Source organism: Cheilinus undulatus, linkage group 16 (genome assembly GCF_018320785.1).
Source record: "Cheilinus undulatus linkage group 16, ASM1832078v1, whole genome shotgun sequence".
In the NCBI taxonomy this organism is placed as follows: domain Eukaryota; kingdom Metazoa; phylum Chordata; class Actinopteri; order Labriformes; family Labridae; genus Cheilinus; species Cheilinus undulatus.
The window spans coordinates 20,206,719-20,226,460 of NC_054880.1; the positions used below are offsets into that span (position 1 = coordinate 20,206,719).

At 37.5% G+C, this 19,742-nt stretch overlaps 2 protein-coding genes across 2 annotated transcripts; both read left to right on the plus strand.

Moving 5' to 3' along the window:
• Positions 1-427: 427 nt before the first annotated feature.
• On the plus strand, positions 428-5,354 carry LOC121524491 (zona pellucida sperm-binding protein 4-like). The gene is made up of 12 exons (XM_041809913.1): positions 428-630; positions 916-1,287; positions 1,365-1,474; positions 1,566-1,734; positions 1,833-1,955; positions 2,030-2,202; positions 3,887-3,984; positions 4,388-4,536; positions 4,653-4,830; positions 4,917-5,052; positions 5,141-5,215; positions 5,283-5,354. Exons 1-12 carry the CDS (start codon positions 480-482, stop codon positions 5,289-5,291), a joined length of 1,743 nt encoding a protein of 580 aa, XP_041665847.1. The 5' UTR covers positions 428-479; the 3' UTR covers positions 5,292-5,354.
• A 2,478-nt stretch (positions 5,355-7,832) lies between these two features.
• Positions 7,833-18,020, plus strand: cndp2 (carnosine dipeptidase 2). Its single transcript, XM_041807976.1, has 12 exons — positions 7,833-8,035; positions 9,303-9,379; positions 10,285-10,428; positions 10,639-10,801; positions 12,645-12,733; positions 15,306-15,506; positions 16,031-16,115; positions 16,250-16,410; positions 16,509-16,673; positions 17,129-17,270; positions 17,486-17,633; positions 17,818-18,020. Exons 2-12 carry the CDS (start codon positions 9,320-9,322, stop codon positions 17,882-17,884), a joined length of 1,425 nt encoding a protein of 474 aa, XP_041663910.1. The 5' UTR covers positions 7,833-8,035; positions 9,303-9,319; the 3' UTR covers positions 17,885-18,020.
• Positions 18,021-19,742: the final 1,722 nt, after the last annotated feature.

A 19,742-nucleotide genomic window follows, 5' to 3' on the forward strand; every position in this document is an offset into this window, starting at 1 on the left:
GGCTAACCATTGAGATAGTTTTATATTCAAGGATAAATAATTTTGGTAACATTTACAGTTTGCTTAAATATATAAAATAAAAGAAATAACTACAATAAATGTTTTGGTTGAGGCTATTTGCAAAATTAAAAAGCCAGTGTTACTTAAGAATTCAAATGAATAGGCTATTTAGTAACGTAAAAACGTCAATGGTTTAACTGCCAAAAATAAAAAAGAAATCGCTTAATTAAAACTCAGTAAAAGGCCTATTTGTGGAGAAAGGTGTCCAGTTCTACTTGTTAGTTTGTTGATTTTTATACCGGAAAAGGGTCCTTGAAAGATTAAACCGCCTCAGTCTTCATTCACGCACGTGAGTCTGCAATTAACAATTAATCACGGCCGCCAGGTGCAATTAATTAACTACAAAGCACTACTAGTACACGACGGATGTGTCATCCTTATCCGGTGTCAGCAGCTGCAGATGGGCTTCACTTGGATCCATGGCTCGGTACGGGGTTGAACTTCTGGTGGTGCTGGCTGGTTCTCTGCTGCTGGTTTCAGCTCAGAAATGGGAGTGGATCAATGAAGATGAGCTTCTTAGTATGTACCAGATGAGAGATTTTAATCGGCAGCAAAGCACTGTAGCGCCAGGTAAGAGACGCTCAGTGATCCAGTATAGAAGGAATGAGAGCAGGTGTGTTCAGTCAGCGTGAAAGCGGATTTGGGAACTTCCTTTCATATACTTGGAAGTGTTTTTTTTTTCCTCACTGCAACTTGGCCTGGCGAATTAGAAGGCCGTCTGTCATATACCAAACTTAAAATGTATATTTTCGGAATAACACTTGAAATGAAGCTAGGCTAGGCCGTACAAAACTTTATCAAAGAAAATGCCTGGTGTGTCTTCTGATGCTCTTAAACTGCTTCCTCCTCCTCTAGGTATAATCAGTGAGTCTGACTCTGATGACGAACTACTCGAAGAGGACTTTTCTGAAGTTGATGGTGGTGCTACCACTGAAGACCTGGACCGTTTTACTGGCCTCGAGTATCAGGTGAACCAGGGAGAGACTGGGCCAAACAGCTGGATCAGAGGAAGCGATGGTGGATACCATGTGGAATTTGTAGACTCCCCTGAGCCAAACTGGTCCAGTAGTGCAGACGATGACGATGAGATTGAGTTTATAGAAGCCCAACCGAGGAGCTGGATTGGCAGCAGCACTCCCAGTCCTGGTGGGCTAGATGTAGTCTGCAGTGACAACGGCTTCCAAATAACTCTGCTGACTGGTTCATTAAGAGATGTTCAAGTGTTGGGTATGTATTTTAAATTCTTGGCATATCGTAAATACTTTTAATGAGGCTGGATTTGCAAACTTTATGTCCTTCTGCAGGCTCAAAGGACCTGCTGTCTGTCACGGAAGCTCCTGAATCTTGTGGTTATGACATAAATCTTTTCAGCAACATTTTGAGTGTACCCTTCACTGGGTGCAATGTGAAACATGTAGGTTACTTGTAAATCCTTAATGCCATTATCTGGGAAAAATTATAATACTTTGTAATTTTTTAAATCGAGCTTTATTTTTCAAATACAGGGTGACGGCTACAGCCTGCAGCTGTTGTTCGTTGATGAGTTTGGTCAGACAAAACTTACAACTGCATCTTGTGAGGAACTCCCAGAGTCTGAACTGGGCCTCTCCCCACGTGCCACTGGTCAGTCCAACCCCTCTAAGTGCAGTAACCCATCAACCACAAAGGCACAAAGTAAGGCCAGAATTGATTATGCATGGGTATAAGTCAACAGGGTTTACATGACATTTGTAGGGTTTGGACAATCACTCTAAAATGTTTTGTCATTTCAGATTGTGCTGTTGCCACAGGGGAGCGGGTGACTTGTGGTCAATCAGGAATATCTTCTGCAGATTGTGAGAAGATGGGATGCTGTGTGGATTCTTCCACATCTGCCTGCTTCTACCCAACAGATGGTGAGGTTTCTATTTAGTTGGCTGTTGTAAAATATATAGTTTAACTTATCAGAACACACTTTCTCCTCCCCTAGAGTGCACTGGGGATCAACACTTCGTTTTCACCATTCGCCATGACTCTGCATCTATCCCTGTGGATCCCACTAAGCTTGTTATTCCGGCCAGTCCAAACTGTAAACCGGTCATTGTCAATGACAAGGTTGCAGTCTTTAAATTCAAAGTTACAGAATGTGGAACTCGGAGTTATGTAAGTTTGCTACATTTTTAAACTGTTTGATCTAATGCAGCCAGCTAAAACGATACCTTGCTGCTGTCCAGTTTGTAGTTTCAGAGATGAGGAAGAGATGGGAAACATGGGGAGAGAGTGGGGGACATGCATCAAGACTGGGACTTGGTCTGTATTTGGACACCTTCTCTACCAACTGAGCTGAACCAGTGCCCAACATTGAGACACTTGGTTGAATTTAGTTACCATGATGACAGTGCTGAAATTCGAACTAACATAACACCAGATAAGCTCAGACTGATGGCAGGATGTCAGAACAGATCTGGTAGATGTAACAGTTTAGTGCATTGGTTATTTAGTGACCATTTTAAATGGTGACTGTTGGTTTTCTGCATTCTTACATGTGGTTGTTGCAAAGACTGGAAGAGTCCTCATGAATAATGCCGTCAAAATATCCTCATTTGTATTAGATGAAACTAAACTAACTCAAAGAATCAGACATATTGTTCTGAAAGTCTCTACTTTGAATGGTCACTTTTTAAACCAGTGTTAAATTTGACAGTTATTTTTAATTTTAGTCTTAAGATTTAATGCATTTTAGTTTAAGTAATTTCTACCCTTTATAGTTTAAGCCCAGTTTTCATTGACAAAACTCAAACATTTTAGTCTAGCTTTAGTCCATTAAAAAGTCCTTGCATTTTAGTCTTAACTTTTAGTCCAAACATTTATTCTCTTTCCTAAATCTGGTACTGAGTCATGATGGTGGGTTCCATGCACCCTGCCTGACCTGGGGTCTCTGCTTTCTATAGTTGAGAGGCAGAATAGCCGTAATGCATGGTTTTGACAGATTTACCTACAGTGGAGAATTATCAGTTTTGAATGTCTGATGAAAACTCAATTACATTTTAGTCTAGTTTTAGTCATCTTGATGAAAACTAAACTTTTAGTCAAGATGTATTTTTGGCCAGTCTTGGACTAAGCTTTCTCATGGGAAAAAGCTGATGGAAATTTCTAGTCTAAGTTAGTTTCAGCAGTTTTGAACTGCAACACCAATCTTTAATTTTTTTTAATTTGCAGTTTAAAATTTGTATTTTGAAAAGAGCTCTTTCAGCTTGTTGACAGACATGTTTGCCTCTGTGCAGTGGCATTAACACATCATAGGTGTGGAGAATTGTTACCTCAGTTCATCAATGTCTTTGAAACTTTCAGCCATTGTTGCTTCTGCTGCTGTGTTGACTGTCAAACCACTTACCGGTTGAATGCATACTGCAACTGTTGTTTTTCATGTCAATTTTTGAGGATGTCCACAGCCAATTCAACACATCACTGCTGGGGCTGTATGGCAGCCAAGATGCATCCACATAGTTGACAGCAAGTATTTCAGACCTTGTTGTATAAACATCTGGCCCAAACCTGCCATCCTAGCGTTCTGCTTTTTATGGTGTTAGGAAATGCCTATATGGATGTTTTTAGACGGGCCTACATTTTCCAGCTTAATTTGTTAATTTTGTGTGGTGAGAAACTAATCTGTCCAGTGCCATTTTTACATGCAGCACTGCTTACCCTGGTCTACTGGTTTCATCTTGGCCTCTGAGACTGTAGGAAAAGACTGATGCGTATTCTAATTTGGTCTCAGGCAGCAGTGCTTGTACTCTGCCCAAGCTGAGCGGCTCAAAGCCCAAACCTGACAAGTTTGTTCTCACAGATGGTTGGCGAGACAAAGATCTACTTGGCTGAAGTGCAGTCGGCTGTCCAAGCTCTGAACCTCAAGTACGGCATTGTTACAAGAAGTGATCCACTCAGGTTAGTGGGCTATGCAAAACGGTGTTAATTTTGGCTGCTATTTTTAATTTTAGTTTTTTGTTTTAATCTTTAAATGAAATGCATTTTAGTTGTAGTCATTTCAACCCTTTTTAATTTTAGTATAATTTTAATCCATAAAAGTCCTCACATTTTAGTTTTTACTTTTAGTTCAAGCATTTATTTTCTTTCCTAAATCTGATGCCAAATCATGGTACACTGTTCTCTGCACTCTGCTAAACCTGGAGCCCTGCTTTCTACAGCTGAGAGACGGAATAGTTATAAATGCATTGTATTTTGACGATTGATTTACCCACATTGGAGAAATATCAGATTTTGAATGTCCAACGAAAACTAAGTTAATTTGTCTTTGGAACAAATCTTAAAGGTTGCTATGTTGCTCTAGGTTTATGGTCGAATGCAGATACGGAAAATCGGGAAGTCCTTCAAACCCACTGGCCAGTATTGGCTTCATGGTCAAGACTCCAAGTTCTAGCTTACCATCAGAGGTCACCTCAAATGGCTTGTATGGTGTTGAGCTGAGAATCTCTAAAGGTCTGGTATCCCTACATGAATTTAGACCTCTCTTTGGGTGGAGTTTCTCTAAAGATCTGAAATTACAACCTTTACATTTCCCTGCATGTTCTCATTTTTGTCTTCTAAACTTACAGATTCAACTTATTCAAGCTACTTGCCTTCCTACCATCAGCCCCTTAAACTGCTCCTGGGCAAGCCAGTTTATCTTGAACTGAGACTCAAGTCTCCAAAACCTGATGCGGTCATTCTTGTCAACTACTGTATAGCTTACCCTCGGTCTGCAAAGAATGCACTAGTGCTTGTTTATGAAGGGTAAGACCACTACTGACCCCACCTTGTGTTGATTAAAATAATCCTTGTGTGGTGAGAGCTGATCCATTGGTTATTTGTCTTTGCAGATGTGCCAATCCATATGATACCAGTGTGTCTATCCTTAAAGTGAACAACCTTCCGAAGAACCGCCACCAGAGGCGTTTTGTGGTCAAAGCCTTCCAGTTCATGGATCAAAAGACAAACAAGTACCTTGATGAAGAAGTGAGTCAAATTTAATGAGAGCCATGATGAGGGCAAAGTTGTCAAAGGATGTACGAACCATTACCTTACTGGATCTTATTTTCTGCAGATCTATTTCATGTGCTCGACGGAGGTTTGTAGGACTGCAGAAAAGACTTGTGAGGAACGCTGCTTTGATGGAAAGGTGAATATTCACTAAGAAATTTATTTGAATGGTATTACTATGATCTAATCAATTAATTTGTTTTCAGGCACCATAAGGATTTGCTGCAAAAGAATGTTGGAGAAGACTATGAAATAAGAAATAAAAGCTTTTAAACAAAGTTTAAGATGTTTCTGTTGAAATGAGAGGCTGCTTCTGAAACCTTGTAGGGGTAATTAACTCATCAGCCCTTGGATTCTGGAGTTGAACTCAGTTATTTGATTGATGAATTCAAAGTATTTGAATATTACATTATAGGCTCATTTTACCTATGGCAATGTTGGGTGTTTTGGAAGCCCAGGTATCTTTGACAGACTTCAGTTCATGTGTATTGTTGGGTCTACTGTCTTGTTTTCCTCTTGACAATACCCCACAGACTCATCCAGGGTGCCATGTGTCTTCAAGTCAAGAGTCCATGCAGTCAACTTCTAGGAGATTTTAGAGCACTTCAAGCTCCTGACTGCCCTCATGGCTTGACTATCTAAAGCAGTGGTTCCTAACCTTTTTACTTGAAGCACCTCCTACTTGCATCGTTAAAAATGGTTTGCAGCCCCCCCCCCCCCCCAGGACCCACACAGGAAAGAAAATGATGCATTGCTGTCAAAGATTAGCATTGACTTTACTGGTTTTCAGTCAAATATCCCAAACAGGCCCATATACTTCTGTTTAAAGACATGCTTACCTGTTACAATGATTTGTAGTTACTGCATGCAAACCTAATTTTGAAAACTTCAGAGTAGACGAAGCCTTGTATCTCCCCTGAAATCTCTGCCCCTGTGTGAAGTCAATGATTGTCACTAAATTGATCGAAGTTTTCTGAAGCTCTGCGCCAATTTAGAGTTCATGTGTCAAGTAGTTTTGAAAATTAAAATGTCTGTATAGCGATTTCATAATTCTGATGTCAACTGAAGGTAGGGGTCATATCTTAAGACTAAGAAACTCAACCTCCTAATTTATTAACATAAACATAATAAATAAATCATAAATGCCCTTCATCTTTAGACAGATTAGGCCTTTGTGGCTTAATGTACCACAGACTGAAAATGTGTGTACATGAAAACCCCTTTAATATGACATGACTAAACATGTAATGTAGAGTACATTTCCAGTAAGTAAGGACATGGAGCATGTTGTAGGGTATGCTTTAGGGGCAGACAATGTGATGCGGGCTGCTGTCTCTTCAATAAAGGCAATACATGGCAGGCCTTCCAGTGCAGTGGTTCCAGAAGTGGGGATTGCAAAATGCTTTCCTAAAAAATTAACTTTAAATTTTTTTTAGTTTTATCTGTAATTGCAAAGAATATCCTCATGACTTCAGTTGACAATAAAAACATTGATGTTGAGATTTGTGCTTAAATGTAAGTTATGGGTGCAAAAACTGCCCACAATTAAAGTTGTACATGATGCTTTTAGCACATCATGTGCTTTAACCATCTCCGTGGATGGTGGGGGTCCCCTTTATATGGCACCGTTATTTTAGTGGTCACAGGCTGAAAAGTTTGGGAACCTCTGTTCTAGTGTACCTGCAGACTAAACGATGCTTAATGAAGGCTTTTCCCCCTCTCTGTGGACAAATCGCAGTAAAGTTCACTCTAGAGTTCCCCTCCTGCCATCTGAATGGGGTGAAACAATGGAGTGTCCTTCGCAGCATGTAGATGCGCATGACAGAAAAGGAACTGAATGCCATAAATATGACTTTTTTTTTTTTTTTTTTTTTGCAAATTGATGTCTCACTGAGGTTTGTTAAATAATTTAGCACATCTATTTAAGTCCACTTTAATTTTTTTAAATCATTTTCATCACGTGCCTTACTCTCAAATTGTTTACTGTTTACATTTTGTGTAAAATCTTATCAAATCCCTTATAAAGCATTTTGCATTGCGCATTTTGTTCTGAGTTGGATGTTCTTTTGCATTATCCCTGTAATGCTTGAGCAACCTGACTAGGGCTAGACAATTAATTGAATTTTAATCGTGATTTCAATTTTGGCTTCTCATGATCATAAAAATATTGTAATCGAAAAAAAACGATTAATGTGTGCTTCAAAGAGTATTTTTGGGTTGTGTTTTTGGCTGTGTTATTAGTGTTTTTTGCATGTTGCAAATTTTGCAAGTTTTACAGGAGTGCATGTAGATTGGATTTTTATTTTTATTTATTGTTTTTTATTGCTATTATTTAATATATTTTTATTATTTTACTTGTTACTAATTTATTGTTGATTGTTCTTTTAAGTTGTGGTTCAATAAATACTCAAATTTGGAAATCAATGAATAATCTCGTTTATTAATCGTGATTTCAATATCAATCAAAGTTATTGTGATTATTATTTTTGCCATAATCGTCCAGCCCTAAACCTGACAACACAATTAACTGGGATAAATACAATTATATTTTATTTTATCCTAAATGAAGATTATTGGTAAAAGTAGAAAATGGTGCAAAACAATGATAAACATGTTTAAGGGTCGTTTACGCGTATAGCTTACATAAAAGTCGTCTATTTTGTACAGATACGCAGATTTAGCAGAGAGGGTCACTCTCCTCTGTGGACTGTCTCTGGACTACTTATCAACATGACCAAGCATCTGCCGGTCACCCACAATCCTTTGCGCAGTGACACATTAAAATTGCCAGTTTGTGTGTCTGCTGCTACCCCAGTGTGAAGTCTGCCTTGTTGCTTTTAACACTGAAAATAAAGCACATAAACCGTGTCGGCTACGTGTCAGCGTCAGGGGAACAGAAGAAGTGTCTGTCAGGTGAGGAGTCACATGTGGACATCAGCTGGACGGTGATAAACACGAAGTGAGTACTTTCAATGTACACCTAGCTTGTTTTAGTGTTTCTTTGCGCGTTAAACAGCATGTGTCACGAAAATGCTACCTTTAATCCAGTGTATCGTTGGGTTGCCTAGCTAACTCTTCTGTTTGTGGTATTTAGGGTAGTTAGCAAGTAAGCTAATACCACCCTTCTCAACTTTTCACTTGCCAGCTCCTCTGGTTTTGATTACTCATCTGATAAAATTAGGCTCGTTAGGTGATTTAAATTAAATACTCATGCATCAGCGGAGGAAGGGCAAACGGCTAGGTTTCGGCCGTCAAAGGTAATAATAATGTGCAGAGTTTCGGCTAACGTTGAATGTCGTACTTTAATTGAAAAGACAAAGCCATAAAGTCAAAATCCAGTAATCGTAAGTTTATTCAGTAACTATACTGGCTGCATCACAATAACAGTGAAAACACCATCATGTACGCCATGGCTGGGCATAAAATGTTTTCAACTAAAACCGCGCGCATACAACAAATATTCACTGTTGCAAAAGTTCATGGCTACGGAAGCCCTAAGCAGACATGCATCTCCTTAATTAGGAATAACGTTGTTTTTTCCCTGATGAGAAGTCTCGAGAGGACGAGCCGTTAACATAGTAAAACCATAGACTGTAGAAAGACCCCATCGTATTCCCTGTCGTCTTTGTTTCAGTTATACAAATATTCATCTAAGTATACTTTTTAACATAACTTTCCAGTCAGCCAGGATAACTTCCTGTGAAGTGTTCATTTCAGTGATACAGGACGTGGAGCTAAATTTTCTCCAAGAGAATTTTTTTATTTAAATTTGACTAAGTTTTGTTAAAAATCCTCAAGCAGAGTCATGCCTTTAAGTGATCAAATTCACACAAATTAATACAATTATAGTAATGACTCAGTCAAAATAATGATACACATCTTTACATATTGGCTTTAAGGAAGAAAAGTAGCCTGTCCGTTACAGTCGGACTTTTCTATTTTATTATTTTCTACTTTTTCCTTTCTTAAAAAAAAAAAATACACACAGACACAATAGTTTTAAAAAAAGTTCGAGTCAGCTGTGACTTAATGTTGCAAAATTATGACCACATCCTGATATAAAACATGCTCTATTGGCATATAAACAGTTTTGTATGTGCATGACAGAGGAGCTCTAAATACAGCCACAGTCAGCAGGTTTGCAGTGGGCGTGGTTTTTGTGCTTCAATAAGACAGCAAGGGGTGAAAGGTAGACTGTCACTCTGTTCTGTCTGTTTAACCCTCAGCTCCGTCACTGGCAAAGATGGCTCATCTCCCAACACTGTTCAACTATGTGGATGAACACCAGGATCTGTATGTGAAGGTAGGCTTATTGCATGTGTGCATGGGAGGGGCCTCTTACTTTGGGCACAGTTTTCCTGTTTTTATTTCAAAGTATTGTGGTCAGTTACTTGTGATTAGATTAGAGCTGCAAGTCTGTCTTAGCCTGATCAGATTGTAATTAGATCCTAAAACTGAAACAGTTTCGTAACTCATTCACTCTTAGTAAATGAGTGTGTGTGAGAAAAGCTTAAAGCTAAGTCACTGGAACACATGAAATAAAGTCAGCTTTCCTTAATGTGTGAAATGTTCAACACAATTGAAACTGAAATGCACAGAGGCTGGCAAAGCCCTACGTGGACAGACATCACTATGCCTATTTTTATTGTTTCCTATGATAGAGAAAAAATTCAGTTGTTAACGCATGATAACAACACATTTTTGTCATTCTCTTGGGATATCAGTGATGGTTTTCCTGTGGTAACAGTTGATTTCTTTATCTTGACAGAAATGACTGACATTTACTTGTATCACAGGAAATTGAAATTAAGACCTCTTTGGGCTTATACAGAAGCATATCTAGTGTTTCAGTTGTTAACATTTGTGGCAGTTAATATGCTATCTCAGTTTTATTTCACGTGTGAACCACAAGCTGTGCCACCTTTATTTTTTTTCTGCATATTATTGATGAACTAAAATGACTTTATCGTCAGACTTTTTTCTTGCATCACAGCAGCTCTATTCGCTATATAAGATGAAACCTAACATGCAAAGACACTCATTTGAACATATATTCGAATCAACATTTCAGACTTTTGCTGCTTGATTAACTAATATTAACTAATTAACTAATATTTATTATTAGGATAGACTGGCATACAGATGAGTCTGATCTTGTTATAACTAGCAACTCTGTAGCTCAGTATGTGACCTGTTTTTATTCCCTAGCGTCTTGCAGACTGGGTGGAGGTCCAGAGTGTGTCTGCTTGGCCAGAGAAGCGTGGGGAGATCAAGAAGATGATGGAGATGGCCGGCAAGGACATTGAGAGGCTCGGGGGAACAGTGGAGATGGTGGACATTGGAAAACAGAAGGTCTGACTGTGCAAGATTGTAGCTGTTGCACAGGGTTTGCTTGTTGGATATTTGTAACTTTTCTTTCCAGTTTATATCTGTTTCATCATAAATGATGCACTGTTTTTATTCTAAGACAGTTGTTTTCTTAATTTGGTGCCCTACACTGTTGTCAAAGGGGCCCTCCTGGTAAACTTCACCCTTTTCTCTTATATTTGTCTCTGCATTCAGCTCCCCTCTGGAGAGGAGATCCCCCTCCCCCCTATCGTCCTCGGTCGTTTGGGGTCTGATCCAGGCAAGAAGACCGTGTGTATCTACGGCCACCTCGATGTCCAGCCAGCCAGCATCGATGACGGCTGGGATACAGAGCCTTTTACTCTGGTGGAGAAAGACGGTGAGAGCAGAACTTGTTTTGATTTCTCTTTTGTTAACTTTCAATTTGATGCTGAAAGCTTGCCAATTTAAAACAAAACAAAGCGCCTGACATTACTGAAGTCGACTGGAATGCTGTTTTGGCATGTAAGATGACACGTGATGTGATTCCTTTCAAGGCTTCTGTTTTCTGTCTTTCATGTAACAATCATGCATCTTTTCCTCTGGTTTTGCAAACCTGCTCTCAAATTTCACTGTAATAAAGAAGCTGAGGAGAAGGTAGAGCATGTGAAGGAAAATGTCTTCAACTTTAGCATAACCAAGCTAGGTAATCAAGTGAAACCTAGTATAAAAAATGTTAAAATGTCTCCAGGTCATTTGCACTTCTTTCACACTGCAGTGATTTTAAACTCCTTCCTCTGCAAGCACAGGAGTCATTTTCATCTCCATGATTTGAATGTAATATCTTGTTTAAATGCTCTTTGAGCTTTTATCAGCCTTGCACTGGTGAGCATGTCATAGTTTGTTACAAAGTCCATCTCAGTTGCTGCATGTTTTAGGGCAGTGAGGTGTTCTTAATCACATCTTATCTGCAAAACCTCAGTTCAAGTTGAACAAATAGTGTTACATTTCATTTAAACAGTGAAATAATCTGATTTTGAAATGGCTCAATAGATTTAGTGAAGAGTTTTGTCGGCTAAATGTGAGGTAACAAATGTTGTGCAGCATTTTTGCATAGATATATAAGATGTATTTTATTTAGACTGTTTAAAGACCCTGATATGATTAGTAATTTATTGGCACTAATTGACCTGGGTAGCTCTTTATCTCAGATGAAGCATGAAAGATAAGCTTTGCTAGCAATAATGACGCATTAAGCCACATATTTTTGACAGTATATATTTTTTAATAACAGTGAGATTGTGCTGGAGGATACACTGTCAGGTTTTTGTTCACCTAGTGCGAAACCCAAAGTGTTCTTGTGTAAATTCTGGTGACAGTCAGCTGACAGAAAGCACCACATCCACTTCCTCCTGTCTTATTCCTGTCTGCTCAGCTTTCTTCTTGCTTACGTCATGTCTTACTGTCCAGTTGTTGAAGAGTGTGACATTACAAAAAACAGAGCCACACCCCACTTGTCATCAGTTTGTATTGCAACTTTCCATGAACTAACAAACATGTCATTTCAAACGAGTAACAAATACAAGAAAGAAAGTTTTCAGTTGTTTATAACAATACATTCATATAAAACATAGTCGAGACAGTTGGGTTTAAAATTCCAAAGAAGGAGGAGGATCTGAATAAAGAGGGAGACTTTCACTTATTCTATGAAAGAAAAGAAAAAGGAAGGAAATTCTGACAGTGTGTACATAAATTAAGAAAGGAAGATCAATGCATAAGAAAATATCCACCATTGCCTCTGTACAGGCTATTAAAAATATATATATATATATCTATAAATGTCACATTGCCGTGAAAAGTACACCTGGGCTGTTTTTGCAGTGGAATAGTCATGTGTTTCACCAGTGTTAAGTTTCATTTGTTCATGATTTGTTAATTGAGTTGTTGTTGCCATCAGTCATTTTAACTCTGCTTTCTTGTTGTTAGATTTGCTATCATGTTAACAATGTTTTTCACTTTTTGCACAAAAGATTTAATCAGAATTGTATAGAGCAAAAGTCACTTCAAATCTCAGAGCTCACACAATCCTGTTTCCTCTTGAAATTTTTATGAATCAACCATTAACATAGACCAAGATACAGGCTCTCAACAGAGAGACAGAGATCGTTTCATATATGAAAGCTTCCATGCTATGCTGGCATATGTTTCAGGCTTTTTAACCAAACACTGTTCTCTGTCTGTAGGCAAACTCTATGGGAGAGGCTCCACTGATGACAAAGGTCCAGTGCTGGCCTGGTTTAACTGCATCGAAGCCTACCAGAAGATTGGGCAGGTAAAGTTAGCACTACGTCATCACGAACTTCACCATTCTATAGTCAATGCAATTATTGACACAGTTTTAAGTTACAAAAATCTTTTCAGTTACTCCAGTTTACAGTCACATGCACAATTAAGTTAAGGTATGGCCATAGCTTAATTCGGATATTTCATCCAACAACTGCCCTTGTGACAAGCCTGTGGGGAGAACTGATTAATTGATGGAAGTGTGTCCGACTCTACTGCGGTATGTGCTCCCTGTCAGGTAGCTACTGTTGGACCTTTTCTCTGTTAACCATGATAACAAGCTAGAAAGCAGCTAACTGGCTGATAAAAACATATATATATTGAGAGAGAGATATTTTGGGGCTTTTTATGCCTTTTATTTATAGAGGAAGACAGTGAATCGAATCAGAAACAGGGATGACAGAGGGGAAAGGAGCCAGTGTCGGGACATGAACTAATCACAAGGTCATCTGAGTGCCCCAAGAGTTGAACAACACACATACAAATGTTTGTTAGTGTTGGTGAGGATTTCTTGGTAGTACAATGCTTTCCGCATTATTATGCAAAAGACATTTTTCTCTTATTTTCCTAAATATTAATGCAAATGACAAAATATTTTTCAAGTCATCAGCTGTTAGAGCAAAATTCAAATGTTTTTGAACAAACTTCATAATGATAACCATTATTTTTAAAAATAAAAACCTCAAAATGCACTGTTCCACATTATTATGTAAAACAGAGTTTTAAAAGATTTTATAGGTTGTAAAGAACTGAAAATGGTCATTCATTGAATTTGCAGCATTAGGAGGTCATATTTACTGAAATCAAAAGCTGTTTCAATCAAAAACATCTTAACAGGCAAAGTTACATGTTAACATAGAAGACATTTGTGGCTGATTCAGAGCATAGACGGGTTCATGCAGGTAAAGGCATAATGAGGAAGGTTTCTGATGGACAAATACATCGGACTAACGCAATAATTCTACTTTTACTGTATGCAAACATACTGAGTGTGACTGTAAATTTTGATCTGTATTAAATCCTTATTTCTGTGCACTCAAACGTACATCAACTAATCTTTCTGGTATTTGATTTGCTAAGACAGTCTTACACTGACGTTTGAACTAAGAGTACAAACTTCTTTCATCTCTGTGACAATGTTCTGTCTGTAAAGCTAAACTGCACTAAGCTTATTATTTATAAACAGATTTGGTGGTAAACAGTGATGGGAACATCAGCACAGATCAGAACTAGGAATGTTGATTGATTGCTTAAATAGTGATAAAGAGGTGTGCTGATGTGTTTCAGGACTAAGACATGAATAGAATGATAATTCCCAGTTGCACCCAATTCTTTGTTCATTAAAAGAGAGAGTCGCTTCGATTTCACTTTCTTTTTACTCTTTTATTAATTTTTTTTCTTTTATTTATTAATAGCTTGACATAATTCCAGCAAGGGTAACTTTTTTATGATTTTCAGAGAGAACTAATGGTTGTATGTAGTTTTAGAATGCTGTTTGCAAAAATTGCATCATTTGATAAATCAGTTCTGTTTTTTGGACTCCATTGCAGGAGCTGAAACTCTACATCTGAGCTCTGCTCAAGTTAGAACCCACGTACAGCATCCAAATTTGTTTGAGAACCATAAAACATGGTGGATTCTAAAACTGAGGTCTCTAACTCACTTTAACTTAAAAAAACTAATTTGCTCTTAGAAATTTAGAACGTCTATCCCCAACCAAACTGAATCACTTTGTGTAAAAAACATTACAGAAGAATTAAAAGCAGTAGTCATATCCTACATAATGTCACTATGTCTTCAGTCTGTTCTCTAGATTTTTGTAATGCTCTCTGGTGAAGCAAAATTAAAGTGGATAAGATGAGTAACTGAAAACAGGAAAAACCTAAAATGCTGTATTGATATAAAGCAGATGCTGTCACAAACTTATGTTGTTAAACAAGCCAACAGTATGTGTACATGTTTGACTAGGATGTGGATTCCTAAACAGAGTATGCTTTGTTCATGACTACATGCAGTGTAAGATCAAATATTTAATAAAGAAAAACTAAAGATGTCAAATTTAAGGTACAGAACCATGGATTTTCAAAGTAGAGATTATCCAGAGTGATGTTGCATTATCATGATGAATGATCTTTGATTACATACAGAGCTCATTCAGAAATAACTTGTCAGTGACTTTAGAGCTGTCAGCAGATCAGGTGATCAAAGGTCTCTGAATGAATCAGGTAAATGTGTCGCATGTCACTGTCTTATCAAGACATCACTTAATGATTAAACAGTCACATCACCTGCTTCTTGATTTTTTTACTACTGTTGGTTTTCAAAGACAGTAAAGGACTCATAAGCACTCATTATTTGGGAAGAAATTCACGTTAAGATGGCATAGAGCGACTATGTGATAGCTGAAAGAACTTCAGTGAGAAGATTCAGGTTCATGGGGCAAAGATTTCTGTTTTATTTGATCCTATTAATAAACATACAACTGAAGTCAGACTTAGATTGCTGCACAGAGTTTCAGTGAATTAAAAGTTTCCATTACTTTTACCCATGTCTTTCTGCAGGAGCTTCCCATCAACATCAAGTTCTGCTTTGAGGGGATGGAGGAGTCTGGATCTGAGGGTCTAGATGAGCTGGTGTTTTCCCGTAAAGACACCTTCCTAAAAGATGTGGACTATGTCTGCATCTCCGATAACTACTGGCTGGGCAAAACCAAACCCTGCATCACCTATGGCCTGAGAGGAATCTGCTACTTCTTCTGTGAGGTGAAGACTGAGTCTACAGTGTTTAAGTGACCCTGCTGACATATGCACAAATCTCCTGAAATTTCCAGATTGTTTCTTGGTGAGCTGCATGTGTGAATGCAAAGAGCATATTTGTTTTTTTTTTTTAACCTAGAGCCTACCTGGACTTTTTCCTTACAGTCCTCTGGTATATTTTTTAAGTCGTGGGGCGCTGATGTGCCAATGCAGTGGGAAATATTCAGGAAAATTCACTGGGAGCAAGCAGGGGGAGGTGATGACGTTTATATCCTGCGACTTGTGCAAGACTTGACGCACAATCCCCATGCATGCAATCAAACTGTTTCATTATGTTTCCTGTTGTGTCCGTCCCACAAGGATACTCTCACCCAGGATTTCAGGGAAATTCCTCTTGAGAGTTTTGTAGATATTTTCATGTCGAAACAGCCAAAAACATGTCTGCAACCCTCCATTAGTGTTCAGCACACCCTTGTCTATTTCTGTTTTTACGCTGACATTAAAATTGTGTTTTTTCTTTCCCTTTAAAGGTGGAGTGTGGTGACAAAGACCTGCACTCAGGGGTGTTTGGCGGCTCTGTTTATGAAGCCATGACTGACCTGGTTGCACTTATGGGCAAGTTAAAGATTTAACTATGATCTCCTGCAAATGCTGCCTTTAGATGACTCTGGTCTAAAAGTTTTGCTTCAAACCAGTATGATATAGTTATTTCAGGAGTGTCTAAACTGTGTTTTTCTCTACTTTAATAGGCTCTCTGGTTGACAGAAAGGGAAAGATCCAGGTCCCTGGTATGTACAATGATGTGGCCCCTCTGACAGAGGCGGAGAAAAAGCTGTATGAAAAAATCGACTTTGACTTGGACGAATACTGCAAAGATGTTGGAGTTGGACAGTTGCTGCATGACACAAAGGCAAGGCAGCAGAGATGTTAACATGCTGCTTTGCTCTGCATGTTGGCATTGCCATTTATTATAACTTAGAGTGTGTGGTTCTTTCCTCTCTGCTGTAGGAGGATATCCTGATGCACCGGTGGAGATATCCATCTCTTTCCCTTCATGGTATAGAGGGAGCATTCGCTGAAGCAGGAGCCAAAACTGTCATCCCCCGCAAGGTCACTGGAAAGTTCTCCATCCGCCTTGTCCCTGACATGGACCCAAAAACTGTGGAGAAGCAGGTACTGATTACTTTAATATGTGACTAGAACAAGTAAGACTTAAACTGAAATCTGCACGACTGTGCTAACAAGCAAAATACATTGAGAGCTGGCTGAAGAGAGGTGTTTCATTTATAACACAAATTCAAGCTTTGAATGAATAGCTTTATGTTAACTAGGTTAAGATTTACAAACCCTGCTGTTACACTACGTGAGTTTGTTCATCTATATAAGCTACATGTCGGACAGTTTGCCTTCAGATTTTTTTGTAGCCTAGATTAACCCATTAACCCAGGCTTCCATTTGTTTTAGTATCATCTGTGTTGATTCTTATCGTGGCAGCTGTGATTGATCATCACAGAAGGCTCTGCGTCAGTTTAGATACTTTAAGGATCTCAAGGTTACCCAAACAAAATTTAAGAATCTTCGGGGTGCTTTAATTTCGATTTTTTTTTTTTCACTTTGTCTTTATTTAGGTTGTCAGCCACCTGGAGAAGCAATTTGCTGAACGTGGAAGTCCCAACAAACTGAAAGTGTACATGGGCCACGGAGCCAAGGCCTGGGTGTCTGACTTTGACCACCCTCACTACATGGCTGGTCGAAAGGCCATGAAGACAGGTAGAGAAACTGAGGAGTGTATGATTAATAGAAATGTCTATGATTAAAGGACATATTTACTCTAAAGACATAACTCTTACAGTGTTCAAGTATTTGTTTTTGTTTAGTTCAGCATTTTCTTAATGTGGGATTAATGTTTACATTTTGAAAGCCATCATACATTTACAGTCTCCTCTTCCCATTTTTCATCCACACCTCCTCTTTGATCATAATAGTCTTTGGTGTGGAGCCTGACCTGACCCGTGAGGGTGGAAGCATCCCCGTTACCCTGACCTTCCAGGAGGCTACAGGACGCAACGTCATGCTGCTCCCTGTGGGATCCTCAGATGATGGAGCTCACTCCCAGAATGAAAAGTTCAACAGGTATAAAGAAAAGAAATAAGAAGTGTTGACATGTTTTGATGTGATTAATAATAAGCAATGAATTATTTCATCGCTTATGGATTCTTGCTGTCACCTACTTTTTTATTGTATGTTTAATTTTGTACCAGTTTAAGTTCTTTGTTAGATTTTTCCATTTAAAATGATGTGCAACTCTTCATTTCAGAACCAACTACATTCAAGGGATCAAGATGCTGGGTGCGTACTTCCATGAGGTTTCCCTGCTGGAATAAAATGATGCATCATTTTGAATATTGTAACAAAATTCCATCCTCACTATCAGAGTCATAACCTATGTGGTATTATTTACCTTCAGGGTTAATAGTTTTATATCACTGCCTCCTAATAATAAAAATGCTTTCTTTGTTACCATGTGTTTCCTTTGTTTCCATTATGCATTTCTCAGTTGCTGTAGTGCACTGAATAGCTTGCCAAAATAATCCACAAAAACATGAATTTGAAAAAATATTACATTAGTAGTGTTAAAGCTGGTAAGAGTTTATAATAGCTGACTAAAGGTATTTTTTTTTAGTCTTGATTACTTTATATCTGTGAGAAGTGTCATCATTGTGTCAAAGTCAATACTACAGCAAATTAAGATAAACAATAAGTACTTGAAGACTAGAAATGACATGCTTTAAACTGATGTTGCAGAATTAATTTTTAAATGAATGAGTAATTCACTATCATATCACAGTCATCATATACAATCATATACAAAGGGCCACAACTGCATTCTTTAAACTTGATATACGTTGTTGAATAAAGGAAGTGTATGTAAATGTCCAGAGCTGTATCCTTAAATGTGAAGGTGTAATACATATATATATATAATCTATTTAAAAAGAAATTCTCAGGTAAGTAAAATTAAATATCAACATGCCCTACATAATGTCCAAACTTATCTTGACCCCGTGGCTTTCCTACAACATAGTGGTCATTCCTGTTGGTAAAATATTTGAGATAATCATCCTGAATGTCAATTTAGGTTTAAGTAATTTGCTTCAAATGTTGGGAGAATTTGCTAAAAAAAAAAAAAAAATCAGAAAATTAGGGGGAAATTTGCTTGGAAATGTTAAAGCATGTTTAATGAGAAATGCTCTTATATTTAAGAGTTTCATTTTTGGGGGAAAATTATTAGTTTTTTAAATTTATTTATTTATTTATGTTTTTGCATTTTCATGGGAATTTGGACATTTTTTTTAGGAAATTAAGGCATTTTCATTGATATACTGGACATATAAATAATTTTAGGGACTTGTATTTGATATTTTTTGGTGTGGGTACTTTGAAATTTTAAATTATTTTAATGAAAATTGGATATGTATTTGTGAATTTCAGTGAATTTGAATAGAAATTTCTAAGATTTTCAATGGATTGAGGAATTTTCCATTATTTTCATGAAATATTTGGGGTACATACTTCTAAACCTATGGAAAATTATAACACATTTTTATGGGAATTTGCTAATTAAGGGAATTTTGATATTTTGGGGAAATTGCTTGCAAATCTAATGGAAATTTTGGGGAAATGTTTTTATTTTTACAAGAATTTGGAAAAAAATGGGGGAAAATGCTTTGAATTTCATTATCATTATTATTTTGCATTTTTATGAGTATTTTGAAAAAAATGTTTTGAAATGTTCAGAAATTTTTATTGTAATTTGAGAAACAATCTGTAAAATTTTGGGAATTTGGTGGTATTTCCAATGAAATTTTCAAGACTTCATAGCGTTTTTGAGGAATTTGTTTGGAGGAATTTTCCATCATTTTAATGGAATATTAGGAGAATGTATTTGTAAACTCTTGGAAAATAAGACATTTTAGAGAGAATTTGCGTTGAAATTCTGGGAATGAGCTTGAAACTTAGGAATTTACATGGAATTTTGTGGAAAATTGTTACTGAAATGTTATGACTCTATGAAAGAATTTCACTGAATCCTTTGAAATATTAGAATTATTTTGGGGGTGCCTTTTATGGATACTTTACAAATATGTAAAAGAATTGTAGGTAATTTCTATGACATTTTTGGGGAATTAGTGGTAATTTTAGAAGTAAAAACTTCCAAGAAATTCCGAAATTTTAGAGGAA

Bases quoted from the DNA above. Each gene is read 5' to 3' on its own strand.
- LOC121524491 (XM_041809913.1), top strand. From the start codon at position 480: ATGGCTCGGTACGGGGTTGAACTTCTGGTGGTGCTGGCTGGTTCTCTG. The intron at 1,735-1,832 runs GTAAGGCCAGAA...TTGTCATTTCAG, and splicing joins ATCAACCACAAAGGCACAAA to ATTGTGCTGTTGCCACAGGG. The intron at 1,956-2,029 runs GTGAGGTTTCTA...CTCCTCCCCTAG, and splicing joins CTGCTTCTACCCAACAGATG to AGTGCACTGGGGATCAACAC.
- cndp2 (XM_041807976.1), top strand. From the start codon at position 9,320: ATGGCTCATCTCCCAACACTGTTCAACTATGTGGATGAACACCAGGAT. The intron at 10,429-10,638 runs GTCTGACTGTGC...CTCTGCATTCAG, and splicing joins TGGACATTGGAAAACAGAAG to CTCCCCTCTGGAGAGGAGAT. The intron at 12,734-15,305 runs GTAAAGTTAGCA...GTCTTTCTGCAG, and splicing joins CCTACCAGAAGATTGGGCAG to GAGCTTCCCATCAACATCAA.